We start from the raw sequence: 14,047 nt of genomic DNA, 5'->3' as shown, positions 1-14,047 counted from the left end.
CATTCCTCCATCTCCCTCTGTCCCCACCTTCTCTAAACACAAAATAGCCTAACTCACCCCTACTCCCCCTTACCACCCCACCCCCCCCCCCCCTTACTGAATCTGCTGACAGCTTATTTTTCTCCAAAGTAGTTGATAAACGGCTGCCACCCCCGAACGAACCCTAACGTTGATCCTCTCAGGGCGAACTTGAATTTCTCAAGCCTAAGAAACCAGGCCATGTCGCTAACCCAAGCCCTTGATTTTGTAGGCTTTGATTCCCTCCACGCTAGCAAATCCATCTCCATACTACCAAGGAGGCAAAGGCCAAAACTTCAACCTCTCTCGCCCCCTATACTCCCGAATCTTCCGACATTCCAAAAATCGCCACCTCTGCACTCTCCGCCACCCTAGTTTTTAGCAGCGTGGACATGACATCCGCAAATTCCTGCCAGTATCTCCTAAGCTCCAACCCAAAGAACTTCCTCATCCAGGCCACCGTCATGTGTTCCCGGTGAACCACCTTAAATTGTATCAGGTTGAGTCTGGCACAAGATGAGGACGTGTTAGGGGCAGTACAGTGGCACTACAGCCTCACGGCGCTGAGGTCCCAGGTTCAATCCCGGCTCTGGATCACTGTCTGTGTGGAGTTTGCACATTCTCCCCGTGTTTGCGTGGGTTTCGCCCCATAACCCAAAGATCTACAGGGTAGGTGGATTGGCCATGCTAAATTGCCCCTTAATTGGGAAAATTAATTGGGTACTCTAAATTTAAAGAAAGATGAGGATGTGTTGATTCTACTCAGAGCATCCTCCCATAGACCCGACTCTTCCTCCCCTCCCAACTCATCTTCCCACTTACGCTTAAGCTCAGCTATCTGCCACTCCATAAGTTCTTTATAGACGTCCGATACCTTCCCCTCCCCCACTCCCATTCTAAAAACTACCTTGTCTTGTATCCCCTGTGGCGGTAGAAGCGGAAAGGTCGAAACCTGCCTTCATACAAAATCCCTTATCTGCAGATGTCGAAACCCATTTCTTCCCGGAAATTCAAACTCCTCCTCCAAATCCTCTAAACAGGGAAAGCTCCCATCAATAAATAGATCCCCCACCTCTCAATCCTTTCTCTCTGCTGCCTCCAAAACCCCCCATCCAGCCTTCCCGGGACAAACAGATGGTTGCTACAAATTGGAACCACCAATGCTCCCTCTACTGCCATATGCTCCCGCCACTACCCCCCAAACTCTCAATGCCACCACTACCACTGGGCTTGTGGAGTACCGGGCCAGCGAGAACGGCAGAGGAGCCATTACCAATGCCCCCAAACTTGTGCCCTTACATGAGGCCGCCTCAGCCCGCTCCTACACCGACCCCGACCCCCCACAACCCCACTATAATCATGGTTCACCATGACCCAATATAATCTTGGTTATATTTGCCGCCCAGTAATAGTTAATTAATTGACCACTTAAGGACCTCAATTGACCAACAAGTAGGCAGACAAGTAGATATCTCTTTAGCTGCTGGTAAATCTGTTGCGGGTTGGGGTGGTGGGGGTGTCCAACAGCAGCAGGCATGGCACACATGGCATTTTATGGACCCCCACCTGCCAATCCATCAGAGTTATAATGGCTACTTTGGATCTATGTGGAGGAACCATTTTGTCTCAAGTATTCTCAGAAAAGCCTTTGAACTTCTGGTGCAAGCAGGGAGGTTTCAATTATTCATGTAGGTTCCCTAGATTAAAGAAACTAAATGCAACTTTCAGACACTGATTTCTTTAAGGAACAAACCAGTAAGTGTAGGAGTAAAAGGCCCTCATCTCCATTAGCGATTTTGAAAATTCTTTTACAGGATGTGGGTTTTGCTGGCTTGGCCAGCATTTAGCACTAATTGCCCTTGAAAAGGTGGTGGTGAGCCATCTTCTTGAACTACTGCAGTCTATAAGATGAAGGTGTACTCACAGTATTGGTAGAAAGGGAGTTGCAGGATTTTGACCCAGTGACAGTGAAGGAACGGTGATAAATTTTCCATTCAGGACGGTGGGTGGTTTAGAATGATGACATCCCCGTTAATCTGCTGACCTTGTCCTTCTGATGGTAGAGGTGGTGAGTTTTAAAGGTGCTGTCGGAGGAGCCTTGGTGAATTGCTGCAATGCGTCTTGTAGATGGTACTCACTGCGCCACTGTGCATCGGTGGTGAAAGGAATATTTGTTGTGGTGCATGAGATGCCAGCCAAGTTGGCTGCTTTGTCCTGGATGGCATTGGGCTTCTTGAGTGTTGTTGGAACTGCACTCATCCAGACAAGTGGAGAGCATTCCATCACACTCCTGCCTTGTAGATGGTAGACAGGATTTGGGGAGTCAGGAGATGAGCTAAACACTGCAGGAATCCTAGCCTCTGACCTGCTCTTCTAGCCGCAGTATTTATATGGCTCATCAATGGTAATCTCCAGAATGCTGACAGCAGGGGGCATTCCAAGATGGTGGTGCCATTGTATGTCAAGGGGAGATGGTTGGATTCTTCTTTGCTAGAGATGGCCATTTACTGGCACTTAGTGGTATGAATGTAACATAGTACTCATCAGCTCAAGCCTGAATGTTGTCTAGGTCTTGCTGAGTATGGATATGGACTACTTAATATCTGAGGAGCCACAAATGGTGCTGAATATTATTCAATTATCAGTGAACATCCCTGCCTCTGACCTTTATAATAGAGGGAAGGAAGTTCATTTTTGATGTGAGAGTACCTTTAAGAAATGGATGTTTAAGCAATGTACCTTTAAGAAATGAGGCAGCTCATATTACTGAAGTGATGTCAGAGTGTGGGTGGAGCCATTTTGCAGTGTTTAGTTTCAGTTTTGAGAGAGAGCAGCTGAAAAGTGGTTCTCCATCGGAAGGCGGTGAAGTTCGGGATGCTGAAGCCAGCACGACTGTGGGTCACATTTCAGGATCAACACCACTACTTTGAAACGCATGTTGGGTCAGGTTCCGGATCTGGAGTTAGGAAGCTTGATAATGGGGGAGGGGGGGGGGCTTCAACACGGTGCCGAACCCAGCACAGGACCGTTCTAGGTCCAGGACTGGTAGGAGGCCGGCTGCGGCCAAGGTGTTTGGGGGGCTTATGGACCAGTTGGGGGGAGTGCTAGGCCGGTGGCCAGAGAATTTTCTTTTTTTTCCCACGTTCATAAAGCCTACTCCCGGATAGATTTTTTCATCATGAGTAGGGTGCGAATCCCGAAAGTGGAGGGAACGGAATATTCGGCCATAGCCATCTCGGATCATGCCCCGCATTGGGTGGAGCTGGAGCTGTGGGAGGAGAGGGACCAGCGGCCGTTGTGGCACCTCGATGTGGGACTGTTGGCGGATGAGGAGGTATGTGGGCGGATTCGGGGGTGTATCGAAAGATACTTAGAGGCCAATGACAATGGGGAGGTGCGGGTGGGGGTAGTCTGGGAGGCGTTGAAGGCGGTGGTTAGGGGAGAGTTAATTTCCATTAGGGCCCATAGGGAGAAGAGAGAGAGGAGGGAGAAGGAGAGACTGGTGGGGGAAATATTAAGGGTGGACAGGAGCTATGCAGAGGCCCCTGAGGGGGGGGCTACTTAGGGAGTGACGGAATCTCCAACCGGAATTCGACTTACTGACTACGGGGAAAGCAGAAGCGCAGTGGAGAAAAGCGCAAGGGGCAGCATATGAGTATGGGGAGAAGGTGAGTCAGATGCTGGCACATCAGCTTCGTAAGAGGGAGGCGGCGAGGGAGATTGGTGGAGTCAGGGATAAAGGGGGGAACACGGTGCGGAGTGCGGTGAAAATAAATGAGGTAGTTAGGGACTTCTATGGGGATCTGTATAGGTCTGAGGTGTGGGAGGAGGAGATGCAACGATTCCTAGATCAGCTGAGGTTCCCAAGGGTGGAGGAGGAGCATGTGGCTGGTTTGGGGGCACCGCTTGGGCTGGAGGAGCTGGTTAAGGGATTGGGGAGCATGCAGGCGGGGAAGGCCCCGGGGCCGGATGGGTTCCTGGTTGTATTTTACAGGAAGTACGTGGACCTGCTGGGCCCATTGCTAGTGAGAACTTTTAATGAGGCAAGGGAAGAGGGGACCTTGCCCCCGACAATGTCCAGGGCGCTGATTTCTTTGATTTTGAAGCGGGACAAGGACCCATTGCAATGTGGGTGGTATAGACCCATCTCGCTCCTCAAAAGAACATAGAACATAACAGCTAAGTTGCTGGCGGTTTTGGCCACGGGAATTGAGGACTCTGTCCCGAGGGTGATTCATGAGTACCAGACGGGATTTGTGAAGGGTAGGCAGCTGAATACTAATGTGCAGAGGCTTCTCAATGTGATCACGATGCCCTCGGTGGAGGGGGAAGCGGAGTTAGTGGCGGCTATGGACGTGGAGAAGGCCTTTGATCGGGTGGAGTGGGAGTATCTTTGGGAAGTGCTGCGGAGGTTTGGGTTCAGGGAAGGGTTCATAAGTTGGGTCAGGCTACTATACAAAGCCCCTGTGGCGAGTGTGGCTACGAACCGGTGGAGGTCGGAGTACTATCGGTTGTACCGGGGGACAGGGCAGGGGTGTCCCTTGTTTGCACTGGCAATTGAGGGAGGCCATGGCACTGAGGGAGTCCAGGAACTGGAGGGGATTGGTTCGGGGGGGGGGGGGGGGGGGGGGGGGGGGGGGGGAAGAGGAACATCGGGTGTCGTTGTATGCCGATGACCTGTTGTTATATGTTGCGGACCCAATGGAGGAGATGGCAGAGGTCATGCGGATCCTTAGGGAGTTTGGGGACTTGCGGGGTATAAACTCAACGTGGGGAAGAGTGAGCTCTTTGTGGTGCATCCAGGGGACCAGGAAAGGGGGATAGACGAGTGTCCGCTGAAGAGGGCGGAAAGGAGCTTTTGGTACCTGGGGATCCAGGTAGCTAGGAGTTGGGGGGTCCTGCATAAGCTTAATTTGATGCGGCTAGTGGAGCAGATGGAGGAGGATTTTAAAAGACGGGATATGCTGCCATTCTCACGGGCGGGTAGGGTGCAGTTGATTAAAATGACAGTCCTTCCGAGGTTTCTCTTTGTGTTCCAGTGCCTTCCCATTTTGATCCCCAAGGCCTTTTCCAAAAGGGCATCATGGGATTCGTGTGGGCGAATAAGACCCCGAATGTGTTTTTGGAGCGTAGCAGGGACGGAGGGGGGCTGACGTTGCCAAAGCTATGTGGCTATTATTGGGCAGCCAACGTGGCGATGATTCGTAAGTGGGTAATGGAGGGAGAGGGGGTGGCGTGGAAGAGGCTAGAGATGGGGTCCTGTCTGGGCACGAGTCTGAGGGCGCTGGTGACGGCACCGCAGCCACTCCCGCCGACAAGGTACACCACGAGTCCAGTGGTGGCGGCGACTCTGAAGATCTGGGGGAAGTGGAGGCGGCACAGGGGCGAGATGGGAGCCTCGATTTGGTCCCCGATTCGAGAGAACCATCGGTTCGTTCCGGGAAGGATGGATGGGGGGTTTCTGAGCTGGCATCGGGCAGGGATCAAAAGAATAGGGGACCTGTTCATTGATGGGGCGTTTGCGAGCCTAGGGGTGCTGGAGGAGAAATCTGGGCTACACCCGGGGAACGCTTTCAGGTATATGCAGGTAAGGGCGTTTGTGAAACGACAGGTGAGGGAATTACCGCACCATTTCAAAATCCTCCTGGTCTGCTTCAGTGATCCTGACCTGCTTCACACTCCTCCTGGTCAGGTTCAGTGATCCTGACCTGCTTCACACTCCTCCTGGTCAGCTTCAGTGATCCTGGCTTGCTTCACACTCCTCCTGGTCAGGTTTAGTGATCCTGGCTTGCTTCACACTCCTCCTGGTCAGCTTCAGTGATCCTGGCTTGCTTCACACTCCTCCTGGTCAGCCTCAGTGATCCTGGCTTGCTTCACACTCCTCCTGGTCAGCTTCAGTGATCCTGACCTGCTTCACACTCCTCCTGGTCAGCTTCAGTGATCCTGGCTTGCTTCACACTCCTCCTGGTCAGCTTCAGTGATCCTGACCTGCTTCACACTTCTCACCGTCTAAGAACAAAGAACAATACAGCACAGGACGAGGCCCTTCACCCCTCCAAGCCTGCACCGCCCATGGTGTACCTGCCTAAACCGTCTGCACTTACGGAGTCTGTATCCTTCCATTCCCACCTTATTCATATATTTATGAATTCACAGTGCATCACAAGCTTCTTCACACTCCTCCCGGTCAGCTTCACTAACCACTTTTTAAATAAATTTAGAGCACTCAATTCATTTTTCCAATTAAGGGGCAATTTTGCGTGGCCAATCCACCTACCCCTGCATCTTTGGGTTGCGGGGGTGAAACCCACGCAAACCCGGGGAGAATGTGCAAATTCCACACGGACAGCGACCCAAGGCCGTGATTGAACCGAAGACCTTGGCGCCGTGAGGCAGTAGTGCTAACCACTGTGCTGCCCAGCTTCAGTGATCCTGACCTGCTTCAAACTCCTCCCTGTCTGTTTTACTGTGATGGTCCACAGCATTCTATGGGTTCCAGTTTTGAGTTGGTAGAATAGGTTGAAATCAATCCCATTTAACACGGCAATCGTGCCACACAACACAAAGGCGGATGTCCTCAAATGTGTCCCCAAAAGGACACGTGTGATCATTCCAACCAATACTGTCATGGACAAATGCATCTGTGATAGGTAGATTGGTGAGGATGAGATCAGTAGGTTTTTTTACGTCTTGGTTCCCTCACCTGCTGCCGCAGAAGCTAACTAGCAGCTATATCCTTTAGGACTAGGCCAGTACATGCAGTTGTGGTGTAACCCAGCCATTCTTGGTGCTGTACATTGAAGTGCCCCACCCAGAGGACATTCTGTGACCTTGTCACCGGCAAGTGCTTCCTGCACGTGGTGTTCAACTTGGAGGAGTACTGATTCATTAGCTGAGAGGATGGTAGGTGGTAACCAGATTTCCATGCCAATGTTTGACCTGATACTGAGAGACTTCATAGGGTCCTGAGGGCTTCCAGGGGAACTCCCTCCTGACTGTATGCCACTGTGCCCCCAACTCTGCTGCATCTGTACCAAGGGATGATGATAGTGGTGGTGTCATTAGGCATGAATCATTATTGTTATTGATTATTTAAGTCAGACTATTAATTTTGTCCTCAATTATTGTTTCTGGACTTTTTTCTCCACCACCAACTTTAAACAGATCAACTTGCAGTCTTGAGCTTTTCTTTAAACTCTTGTTTGAACAGGGGTGCAATCCTTCAGCCTCTGGCACCATTTCTGAACTTCTGGAAGTCTGCAAAAAAATGCCATTCAACAAATACTTAGCAGAAACAGGGCAGCACAGTGGCACAGTAGTTAACATTGCTGCCTACGGCGCTGAGGACCCGGGTTCGAATCCCGGCCCTGGGTAACTGTCCGTGTGGAGTTTGCACATTCTCCCCGTGTCTGTGTGGGTTTCACCCCCATAACCCAAAGATGTGCAGGGTAGGTGGATTGGCAACACTAAATTACCCCTTAATTGGAAAAAATAATTGGGTACTCTAAAAATACTTAGCAGAATCAGACAGGTCAAATTGAACAGCTGCAGTTTCTGCTGCATGTTTCATCGAAGTGCAATTCTCTTTGCGAATTATGCATGGTTTTGAAAATAGGGTTGTGAGTTGAACCTGGTTAATCTGGTCTCAGCCACCATTGATAATGTATCTGCATAGGGGTGAAGGGGAAACCCTTCTGCAGGATTGATTTTGAGCACATTTGTAGACTTTCCATCCATGTGGCCTCATCTTTGGTCATTGAGTATCTGGTTCCAATAGCACCCTGCAATAGCATGCCAGGCTCAATATTTGACAAGGACCACTCCAGCAGTAAACTACCAAGGCCACTGTAAATTGGCCCCTAAGTGGCCAGCTGACCAGGTAATGCCCATTCTGGAGAGATTCTCCGATCCCCTGCCGGGTCAGAGAATCGCTGGAGGGGTGGTGTGAAACCCGCCCCGTTGCTCCGATGCCGGCTACCAAATTCTCCAACGGCGGTTTTTTGGCAGGGGCCGTTGTCAGTGAGCCCCCCCCGGCGATTCTCCGAGCCCTGATGAGCCGAAGAGCCACCCATTTTTGGCCTGTCCCACCGGTGTGAATTACACAAGGTCCTTACCGGCGGCCCTGGCTCTGAGGGTGGCCTGCGGAGCCCTCAGGAGGGGGCGCGGGGGGATCCGGCCCCGGGGGGAGGGGGGGGGGGGGCTGGCCCGCGATCGGAACCCACCAATCTGCTGGGGGGCCTGTACCGTGGGGGACACACTTTCCCTCCGCGCCGGCCTGTGTAAAGGCATTGGAGAACTTCCCTCACGCAGCTCACCCCTATTTTCCCCCACCATTATGTGGTCCACCACCTCAAATGTCACTTCCATGGAACAAAAATTCAGCCTTGTAACTCTGTTTCGATAGAACAGAATTCCTACAGTGCGGAACAGGGTGGTTTGCTGGAGGTGCTAAAAATCCATAGAATCCACACAGTGCAGGAGGCCATTCGGCCCATCGAGTCTGCATCGACCCTCTGAAAGAGCACCCTACCCTCATCCCTGTAACCCACCTAACCTGCACACCCCTGGAGACGAAGGGGCAATTTAGCATGGCCAATCTACCAACATGCACATCTTTGGACTGTGGGAGGAAACCTACGCAGACACAGGGAGAATGTGCAAACCTCACACAGCCAGTCACCCAAGGCTGAAATTGAACCCAGGTCCTTGGTGCTGTGAAGCAGCAATGTCACCGTGCTGCCATGTTTCACTCCCCACAGATGCTGTAAAACCTGCTTGGTATTTTAAGCAATTTGTGCTTTTATTTCAGATGTCCAACATCTGTAGTATTTTGCTTTTGCCAAAGCATTGCCCAGTTCACTGAAAATAAAATACGCAAATTTTGTGCAAAATTATTTAATAAATTATTAAATAGAAGACATTCATCAGTACATCAATTTCATTCAATATTTAATTACACAGAGTGCACAGGCGTTCCAACATGCTTGTGCCATAAGTCAATGGCTTTGCTGATTATGGCATCTGTATTTTCCTGTGGAATCTAAAGGAACAGACAAATAATGTAATGTCACAATGAGGCAACAAAACAATATTAATTAGCTTAGTAATTTGCAATTATTTCTTTGATATTACAACTTCAATGATTTTTTTTTAAAAAGCACACATTTTTCTAATTCATTCATGGATGATTGGGATTGCTAGTTAGGCCAGCATTTATTGCCCATCTCTAATTGCCTTCAAGGTAATGGTGAACTGCCTTTTTGTACCGCTGCAGTCTATATGGTACAGGTACACCCAAAGAGGGTTCCAAGATTTTGACCCAGTGACAGTAAGTGAATAGCAATGTATTTCCAATTCAGAATAGTGCATGCCTTGGAAGAGAACTCGCCAGTGGTGGTATTCCTATCCATCTGCTTCACTTGTCCTTCCAGATCGAAGGAGCCTTTGGTAGCACTGTACCTTACAGATGATATACACTACTGCCACTGTGTATCAATAGTGGAGGGAGTGAACGATTAAGGTGGTGGAGGATATCGATCAAGTGTGCTGCTTTGTCCTGGATGGTGTCAAGCGACTTGATGCGTTTCTGCAGCTGCACTCACCCAAGTGGGTAGAAGGTATTCCATCACACTCATTTGTGTCATGTAGATAGATGGTGGTCGGACTTCTGGGAGTCAGGAGGTGAGCTACTCATCGTAGAATTCCCAGGCTCCAACTTACCTTTGTAGCTATTGGATAGAAATTTCCCCAAAATAGGTAGAGTGGCACAGTGAGAAAAACAATGATGAAACCATCTGCCGCAAAGGAGGCTTTGCCCGGCATAGCATTCGGCTCAGAGCTGGAAAAAATAAAGGGGCGGGTCCCACATCACATCAGCAGGACGGGCTCTGACTGAACGCAAGCGACTTAAAAGATCAATTTTAAAAATACAAGAAATTAAATATATAATGCCCCCCCATCCAAAGAATAGTCCTCCCTTGGCGGTGCCAGGGGGCAGTGCCTGGGCATGGCCCTCTCCCGTGAATGATGCACTCGCCTAAACTATTCTGGCAGGTTCTGCTCACCAGGTGTACGCCCTGGGAGACCTATGACGGACAATAATTGGTCTGGGTGGGGGGGTAATTGTCAGATAAAAAGGCCCGACTATAACATTTAAATGAATTGAAATAGGGATCCTGCGTTGAATATCAGGATTCGTGTTACATCATTGGCAGGGGATGGGGACAATCGCAATAGGAAATCCACTGGCTTAACACACTTTGGTACTCCCATAAGATTTCCTGCTCCTACCGCTGATCCCGCCCCGTGAAAACAGGAGTGGAAAATCCTCCCCACTGTACGATATGGCTGATTAACGTTCTGTCAAGAGCAAGCCCAAGATGTTGATAGTAGAAACTTTAGCGATGGAATGCCTTTGAACGTCAAGACAACCATCCTTTTGACAATGGTCAGCGTTTGGCACTTAAGGGAGAGGGCAGCAGAGCAGAGCTTCTGATTGGCTGTTCCGGGGAGATTTGCATACGTGCAGTGCGGTCAGCGTAAGTTGAAGGTGCACCTGCATCAGTGACCCGAGGAGTTCGACGGAAGGTGAGCATCCAGCAGAGGGCAGCAGAGCAGAGCTTCTGATTGGCTGTTCCGGGGAGATTTGCATACGTGCAGTGCGGTCAGCGTAAGTTGAAGGTGCACCTGCATCAGTGACCCGAGGAGTTCGACGGAAGGTGAGCATCCAGCAGAGGGCAGCAGAGCAGAGCTTCTGATTGGCTGTTCCGGGGAGATTTGCATACGTGCAGTGCGGTCAGCGTAAGTTGAAGGTGGTTTGTGAAGGGGCTGTTCTCGAGTGACAGCTTTACCCGAAACACTACTTACGTAGTGTCTCCCACCCATCCTCCTCCTCTAACCAAAAAAAAAGCTCTGTCCGTTGGATTGCTAAACTAACAAGCTTTTTATTTTTCAGTTGTTGGGAAGTTAGTCCAGTGGGAATGGAGGCTAGGGCAGTTGAATGTTCCTCCTGCAGAATGTGGGAGGAAAGGGTCACCTCTAGTGTCCCTTCTGACTACATCTGCGGGAAGTGCACCCAACTCCAGCTCCTCGAGAGCCGCATTAGGGACCTGGAGCTGGAGCTGGATGAACTTCGGATCATTCGGGAGGCGGAGGAGGTTATTGAGAGGAGTTATAGGGAGGTAGTCACACCTCAGGTAAAAGAAGAAAGTAGATGGGTTACCGTCAGGGGAGGGAGAGGGAACCGGCAGGCAGTGCAGGGATCCCCTGTGGTCGTTCCCCTCTATAACAAGTATACCGTTTTGGATACTGTTGCGGGGGACGACTTACCAGGGGTAAGCAATAGGGCGCAGGTCTCTGGCACAGAGTCTGTCCCTGTTGCTCAGACGGGAAGGAAGAGGAACAGAGCACTTGTCATTGGGGACTCCATAGTTAGAGGAACAGACAGGAGGTTCTGTGGGAACGAAAGAGACTCACGGTTGGTATGTTGCCTCCCAGGTGCCAGGGTTCGTGATGTCTCTGATCGTGTTTTTGGGATCCTTAAGGGGGAGGGGGAGCAGCCCCAAGTCGTGGTCCACATAGGTACCAACGACATAGGTAGAAAGAGAGATGGGGATTTGAGACAGAAATTCAGGGAGCTAGGGTGGAAGCTGAGAGCTAGAACAAACAGAGTTGTTATCTCTGGGTTGTTACCCGTGCCACGTGCTAGCGAAGTGAGAAATAAGGAGAGAGAGGAGTTGAACACGTGGCTACAGGGATGGTGCAGGAGGGAGGGTTTTGGTTTCCTGGATAATTGGGGCTCATTCTGGGGTAGGTGGGACCTCTACAAACAGGATGGTCTTCACCTGAACCAGAGGGGTACCAATATCCTGGGGGGGAGATTTGCTAGTGCTCTTCGGGGGGGTTTAAACTAATTCAGCAGGGGGATGGGAACCTAAATTGTAGTCCCAGTGTACAGGATGTTGAGAGTAGTGAGGTCAGGGATAGGGTTAAAAGTTCGAAAGAGGGCACCGGCAAGCAGGACGCTGGTTTGAAGTGTGTCTACTTCAACGCCAGGAGCATCCGGAATAAGGTGGGTGAGCTTGCAGCATGGGTTGGTACCTGGGATCTCGATGTTGTGGCGATTTCGGAGACATGGGTAGAGCAGGGACAGGAATGGTTGTTGCAGGTTCCAGGATTTAGATGTTTCTGTAAGAACAGAGAAGATGGTAAAAGAGGGGGGGGGTGTGGCATTGTTAATCAAGGAAAGTATTACGGCGGTAGAAAGGACGCTTGAGGACTCGTCTACTGAGGCAGTATGGGCCGAGGTTAGGAACAGTAGAGGAGAGGTCACCCTGTTGGGAGTTGTCTATAGACCTCCGAATAGTCCCAGAGATGTCGAGGAAAGGATTGCAAAGATGATTCTTGACAGGAGCGAGAGTAACAGGGTAGTTGTTATGGGGGACTTTAACTTTCCAAATATTGACTGGAAATACTATAGTTCGAGTACTATAGATGGGTCAGTTTTTGTGCAGTGTGTGCAGGAGGGTTTTCTGACACAGTATGTAGACAGACCAACAAGGGGCGAGGCCACATTGGATTTGGTACTGGGTAATGAACCCGGCCAGGTGTTAGATTTAGATGTAGGTGAGCACTTTGGTGATAGTGATCACAACTCGGTTATGTTTACTTTAGCAATGGGCAGGGATAGGTATATACCGCAAGGCAAGAATTATAGCTGGGGGAAAGGCAATTATGATGCTATTCGGCAAGATTTAGGAGGTATAGGATGGGGGAGGAAACTGCAGGGGATGGGTACAATCGAAATGTGGAGCTTTTTCAAGGAACAGCTACTGCGTGTCCTTGATAAGTATGTACCTGTCAGGCAGGGAGGAAGTTGTCGAGCAAGGGAGCCGTGGTTTACTAAGGAAGTTGAAGCACTTGTCAAGAGGAAGAAGGCGGCTTATGTTAGGATGAGACATGAAGGCTCAGTTAGGGCACTTGAGAGTTACAAGTTAGCCAGGAAGGACCTAAAGGGAGAGTTAAGAAGAGCGAGGAGAGGACACGAAAAGACGTTGGCGGATAGGATCAAGGAAAACCCTAAGGCTTTCTATAGGTATATCAGGAACAAAAGAATGACTCGAGTAAGATTAGGGCCAATCAAGGATAGTAGTGGAAAGATGTGTGTGGAATCAGAGGAGATAGGGGAAGCATTAAATGGATATTTTTCGTCAGTGTTTACACTGGAGAAAGACAATGTTGTCGAGGAGAACACTCAGGTTCAGTCGACCAGGCTAGATGGAATTGAGGTTCAAAAGGAGGAGGTGTTAGCAATTTTGAAAATGTAAAAATAGATAAGTCCCCTGGGCCAGATGGGATTTATCCTAGGATTCTCTGGGACGCCAGGGAGGAGATTGCAGAGCCTTTGTCCTTGATATTTATGTCGTCTTTGTCGACGGGAATAGTGCCGGAAGACTGGAGGATAGCAAATGTTGTCCCCTTGTTCAAGAAGGGGAGTAGAGACAACCCTGGTAATTATAGACCTGTGAGCCTTACTTCGGTTGTGGGTAAAATGTTGGAAAAGGTTATAAGAGATAGGGTTTATAATCATCTTGAAAAGAACAAGTTGATTAGCGATACTCAACACGGTTTTGTGAAGGGTAGGTCATGTCTCACAAACCTTATTGAGTTTTTTGAGAAGGTGACCAAACAGGTGGATCAGGGTAAAGCTGTTGATGTGGTGTATATGGATTTCAGTAAGGCGTTTGATAAGGTTCCCCACGGTAGGCTATTGCAGAAAATAAGGAAGTATGGAATTGAAGGTGATTTAGCGGTTTGGATCAGTAATTGGCTAGCTGAAAGAAGACAGAGGGTGGTGGTTGATGGCAAATGTTCATCCTGGAGTTCAGTTACTAGTGGTGTACCGCAAGGATCTGTTTTGGGGCCACTGCTGTTTGTCATTTTTATAAATGACCTGGAAGAGGGTGTAGAAGGATGGGTTAGTAATTTGCAGATGACACGAAGGTCGGTGGAGTTGTGGATAGTGCTGAAG

At 49.7% G+C, this 14,047-nt stretch overlaps 1 protein-coding gene across 10 annotated transcripts in view; it reads right to left on the bottom strand.

The window, feature by feature from the left end:
- Window positions 1-8,897: 8,897 nt before the first annotated feature.
- The window catches only part of tbc1d7 (TBC1 domain family, member 7), a 69,754-nt gene continuing 64,604 nt past the window's right edge, over window positions 8,898-14,047 (bottom strand). For all 10 annotated transcript variants that reach the window (XM_038797141.1, XM_038797143.1, XM_038797147.1 and 7 more), the window contains one exon: window positions 8,898-9,058. In XM_038797141.1, coding sequence (XP_038653069.1) covers window positions 8,972-9,058 — 87 coding nt within the window. In that variant the 3' untranslated portion in view covers window positions 8,898-8,971. The remainder of the gene's footprint in view (window positions 9,059-14,047) is intronic.

Source organism: Scyliorhinus canicula, chromosome 5 (assembly GCF_902713615.1).
Source record: "Scyliorhinus canicula chromosome 5, sScyCan1.1, whole genome shotgun sequence".
NCBI lineage: Eukaryota > Metazoa > Chordata > Chondrichthyes > Carcharhiniformes > Scyliorhinidae > Scyliorhinus > Scyliorhinus canicula.
This window is presented reverse-complemented; position numbering and strand designations above follow the sequence as displayed.